Source organism: Sinocyclocheilus anshuiensis, unplaced genomic scaffold (genome assembly GCF_001515605.1).
Source record: "Sinocyclocheilus anshuiensis isolate Anshui unplaced genomic scaffold, SAMN03320099.WGS_v1.1 scaffold1371, whole genome shotgun sequence".
Lineage (NCBI taxonomy): Eukaryota > Metazoa > Chordata > Actinopteri > Cypriniformes > Cyprinidae > Sinocyclocheilus > Sinocyclocheilus anshuiensis.
Genome location: NW_015539833.1, coordinates 61,612 through 66,869, shown reverse-complemented (window position 1 = coordinate 66,869; position 5,258 = coordinate 61,612). Strand labels below are relative to the sequence as shown.

Below are 5,258 nucleotides of genomic sequence, written 5' to 3'. Positions count from 1 at the left end.
CAGGAAAAAGAAGCCAACGTGGGCACGTCTCCAACGTCAATTTAAAGCCATACAGAGCGAGCTATTCGTTTGCTAGAAATGAACAACCCAAACAGTGGCAGTATTTTCAACGCTTTTACTTAAATATAAAAAAATTATAAACAAAACAAGCAGAAATACAGGTCTGGATCAACCCGACTCACAATATCAATAACTTACTGGAATGTTTTCATAGGGCAGCACTTAAAAACAAAACCAACTTAAAGGTTTCTCCCTGTGCTTTCATTGTCCATTCTTCAGCATTTAGTACCTTGAAGATGCTTTTGAAAACAACTATTAACACTCTAGTTTTCTACAAGAAAACACATAAGAAATATACAACGCTCGTACTCAGTGCTGCAATATCATTTGCATCAAAACATCACAAACATGATCTGCTCTTCCAGTGTTTCCCATTTGTCAGTGTCCGTGTCATCGCAGGAAGTTGAAACGCCGTTTAAAACGACTTGATCTTCGGCGTCAGCATCAGCTGGCACCCGCTGCTCACATGGGTCATGACCTTCTGCTTGAGCTGGGCAACTTGCTCCCTCAGTAGGGAGGCGGTGCTGGACAGTCCGGCGTTATCCGACTTGAGAACTTTCACTTTGTCCTCCAGCCTGGAGATGCGCTCCAGCTTCCGTCGCCGGCACTTGGTGGCCGCCAGCCGGTTCCTGTGCTTTTTGCGCTCCGTTTTGATGCGCTCCTGGTCCTCCATGTCGATGGGGGACATGGGAGGAGAGCCGTCGCTGCTCTGCAGGTCGGGCACGGTCTGTGGCTCCTCTTTAAGCGCAACAAGTCGCTGCGGATGATGGAGCGAGTGCTGAAAATGGTGATGAGGGTGCGTCGTTGCTTGGTGGTGGTGGTGGTGATGGTACTGTTGGTGGTGGTGAGGCAGGTAGCTGATGGTGGCTGTCGGGTAGTTGGCTGCAGGTGTTAGGTTAGTGTTGGGATTGCTGCTGTTCAGGGTGGTGTACACGGGCGTCTCCGGCTGCAGGGAGGCGCAGAAGACGGACGACGCGGCAGAGCAGGATGACACGCCGCCGACTCCGATGGACACGTTCGGCGGGGGCATTTGGTTCATTTGGTGGAGCTCGTCCAGCGCTTTTACGAAGCCGTCCGCGAAGCCCTCCTGCTCTTCTGTGATGCCCCGGCCGTACAGATACTGCCCCGGAGTGGGTGATGTGAAGACGCCGCTACCGTTCTGGATGATGAGTCTCTCCAGTTCCGGAGAGGCGAGTTTCAGCGAGCCCACGTCTGCGGTTGCCGCAGTGTAGAAGTTGCTTTCGGAGCGGAGGGACTTGAGGTTCCGGTAAGGTTCGCCGAAGCCCACGCTCATGTTCTGCTTTAGGAGCTTGTAGTCGTGCAGGGCAGCGTCTGGATGACCATAAGCAGAAAGAAACGAGTCGTCATGATAAAACGGTTGCTCCATTTTTGTTGACATGTGAATAGCAATTACGTTGGAGGTTTTTGAGTTGCCTGTACACTTTACTGTCCGCAAATCTTGTTCTCTCCGTAATATTACATGAGGCAAAAAAAGATGTCAAAGAGAAAAGAAACTTCCAAAATAGTTTGAACAACTTTACTGTACCAAGTCGACAGGTGTTTTCCCTTGACAGCTGATGTCCAAAAAGTGCTTTTTCGCTGTTGCAGTTATTTACAAACTGTCGTACGCGCAGTCTCCTGTCTCGGCGCGCACTCACTCTCAGAAGAAGCGCCTCGGAGCCTTTTATACTCTGCGTTCCGAGGGCGTGTCCGGGAGAATCGCGGCCTCTGATTGGACGAGAGTTTGTTCCGCTCCTCGAGCTGTCAGATGAGCGATGACGTTGTTGCCAGGAACCGCTGAGATTGAAAACAACGCTGGGGGCGAGAGAGCAAAGCTGAAGGGAGACTGCGCTCCTATTTTTGTTTCCACAGACAAGACGCAAAAACTGGCCGCAAGAGTTACATAGGCACATTTAAGAAAAGTTTCCCATGGCCAAGTAAACAGAAACTCTGTTGTGGTCTTGAGAAAAGCAATTTGGAGACGGCGTTAAGGGATCATTGGTATAAGCTTTGAAGTAGTATATACAAAAATTAAAATATTCATTATTTTCTTAGGAGATCTTATACAGAATGTTTAAGCAGCTCTTTTACGCACAACGAAAGTGGACGTGATTTTAAATGTCAAGCTCTAAATATATTCCTTTAATTTAGGTGGCACATCTAAACTGGACATTTAAGTAAATACAGGATGGCAAGATGGGATTGGATAATTTTAACCCAGATGAATGTGTCAGAGCTACCACATCACCCCGGGGCCTTCAGGAGGTGCCCACTAAGGCCCTGTACTCTAAAGCATACTAAGCTTCACGAGTAACATAAAATAAAGATGCCAAATTAATTCAGAGAATATATAATGCAGGGTTTTTTTTGAGGGCATGTTGGCCATTTGCATTTGAGTACTTTGACGTACTGAGTCATATAATAAGCAAAACATGAGTAAAAGTAGACCTTTCTCATAGAGCTTTAAGAGTCTGATCCCACAGATAGACTTATTAAATGTCTTTAGAGAGTCTTACTTTAAAATATAAGCTTTAACCATAGCTCTTTATTGATCAGGAATAAACTGACTCATGATTTGGCAACTGATATCTGCCCCATATATGGGCAAGACTACACAGTAGTTCCTCCCTATGAACGACCGGGAAACCTCTCCCATGTCGGCCTGATTCCAGAGGCAACGCCTCCGCACATGGAGAGGTGGAGGAGGGGGAATACACTTGAGAAGACAGATAGAAAGGCAGCACATACACAACATGCTGTCGAAGGAGTGTGAGGTTGAAAGCCCAGTTTTAATGTGACAAGTTAATGTGAACTAAAATTCAGTACAGTCCTGTTCTCTCGTCATACTCTCATACTATCCATACAGACATTCAGGGAAGCTATAGCATATAATAGGTCAGGACACAATGGTGCTTCACACCTGTGGTGTGGGAAGACATTCACACGACCACATACGAACACCTGTTTAGCACTAAAAGAAAGCCACTGCTGTCTCCTCAATATGCTAATAAGACTGAATCATCACTGACTGGGCCTAAAGCCAGCTGCAAACCCATGTTTCGTCATTCGGCAGCAGTGCGTAATCTTTCACCTATATCTTCAGGTATATCACACTCCTGTCAAGACCTTCCTCTGCTGCTGCATTGAGTAAAATATCTTAAACTATGTTAGAAAACAAGCTTTTTTCTAATGAATGGTCAGCGAAAAAGGGTAGTTAACCTTCTTCAATCACCAGCATCAGGAGGTCAGACTAAATATTATGTGATAAAATTGTAAGTAATTAGAAGCACAGGACTTTAAGAACCGCAAGGCATGTCGCACCTCCGGCCCTCCAGCCACAGGGTCATCAGCTGGGAGCCACTCATCACAGATGTTTCGCCCCTGTGATAGTATAGTATAGTATATATCATTTTTATCACTTGGGTATGCAATATTTACAATCCTGTTATCAAACTTTGAAGTACATCTAGATACAGTATAAAACCCTGAATGCAAACTTTCTTGCAATAAATACTAAATAAACATTAATTACATTTATATTTAAAGGGATAGTTCATCCAAAAATGAAACATTTTGTTTACTCCCCCTCATGTCATTCCAAACCTTTATGAATTTCATTCTCTGCTGAAACACAAAAGATATTTTGAAGAATGTTGGTAACCAAGCAGTTCCTGGTAGCCATTGACTTCCATAGTATTTTTATACCATGGAGGTCAATGGGGACCAACGACTGTTTGATTACCAACATTCTTCAAAATATCTTGTTTTATTTTCAGCAGAAGAAAGAAATGAATACAGGTTTGGAACAACTTAAAGGGTGAGTATATAATGGCAAAATTTTCACTTTGGGTTAACTATACCTTTACAACAAACAAACAATTAAAGAATGTTTGCAATCATACAATTTTATATTGTCCATGCTGACAATATAAAATCGTAAGGTTATTCAGAATATAAGATTATTCTGTACACTAGCACTGCTTCTCGCATCCTCTGAATAATGTTTCTGAGTGACTATGATTCACTGACAATGATCTGCGTGGACTTTTAGTTGTGTCATCAGCTGAGATCAGGGTGGAGGTCATTCTTCAACTTTAGGGCCGCACGCATTCTTCAGAGCATGATGCTGTAACACCATGGTCACAAGTTCAGTTTTCAAGAAATGCACATACTGATAAAAATTCATATTTTACATTTATGGATGTGCATATTTTACATGCACTGTAATGTAACTGTCCAGTTTCAGTAGCTAGACATATTTTTTTTGCATCATAATAATAAATGTAAATTTATGTAAAAAATAAATGATACAGCCAAGCAACTCATATTTTGATTCCATTGTCTAGCATAATAATGAGTACGTTTTTTTTTTCATTTCAAAATTAGGCCCAGTATGTTTGTTCATGAATGAGCCAGTCATACTGAAAGTGTGAGGCTAGAGAAAAAAAAGACAAGAAGAAGATACACATCCAACCGTAACCATGTGGTAGCACAGAGAACAGTGGCTTCCGTCTCACTTCTTTGATATCTTTAAATCAAAATGGTTACACAGGAAGCTGGCTTCCTCTCTCTTCATTCCACCACCACATAAGTTCAATTCCTATTCTAGATATCATTCTTTTTAAGAATTTACTGTATCACATATCAGTCTTTTATAGATTTTATGATATTTGCTTTACTATTGTTTTTATTTTTTCAAATATGTGTAGATGGGCCATTGTATCACCTCATTGACCTTTTAGCCACAGGACGGTGGTCGTGGGCCTTATTCATTGATGTTTATTCGCATTCCTCGGTTTGTTTTCCCATCAAACAGCTTTCGATATCAGTTGATCCCACTCGCCTGACGTCAGACGTCTGTCAGTTTCATCACACCCAAGTCCATATCAAAGTGAATTACACAGAAGAGTTCCGTTTTCTTTGAAGGCAGACCCACATGAGAAGTTGGAAACCGGCTGTAGAACAGTACTTCCCCTTTAAAAAACAGAGATATTTCTCATTTATTTTCATCACGCTTACTGGAGGTTCATGCACACATATTCATTCAGGCTTCATGTAAACAATTTCATCTTAAGTGTAATTTTTTCCTGATTGAAAGGATAATCTGGGTTGACAGACATGTAGTTCATGGCAGTGGAGAAGGTACGGTTTGGGGTGAAAGAGAAAAGCTGATGAAATGAGGGCGGCAACAGTGCGCC

General features: G+C 42.6%; 1 protein-coding gene across 1 annotated transcript; it reads right to left on the bottom strand.

The window, feature by feature from the left end:
* Positions 1–92: 92 nt before the first annotated feature.
* Positions 93–1,689, bottom strand: LOC107684248 (transcription factor jun-B-like). Its single transcript, XM_016480464.1, has one exon. It carries the CDS (start codon positions 1,457–1,459, stop codon positions 476–478), a length of 984 nt encoding a protein of 327 aa, XP_016335950.1. The 5' UTR covers positions 1,460–1,689; the 3' UTR covers positions 93–475.
* Positions 1,690–5,258: the final 3,569 nt, after the last annotated feature.

What these genes read in the sequence shown, in the direction of transcription:
- LOC107684248 (XM_016480464.1), bottom strand. Translation starts at nt 1,459, where the DNA reads ATGTCAACAAAAATGGAGCAACCGTTTTATCATGACGACTCGTTTCTT.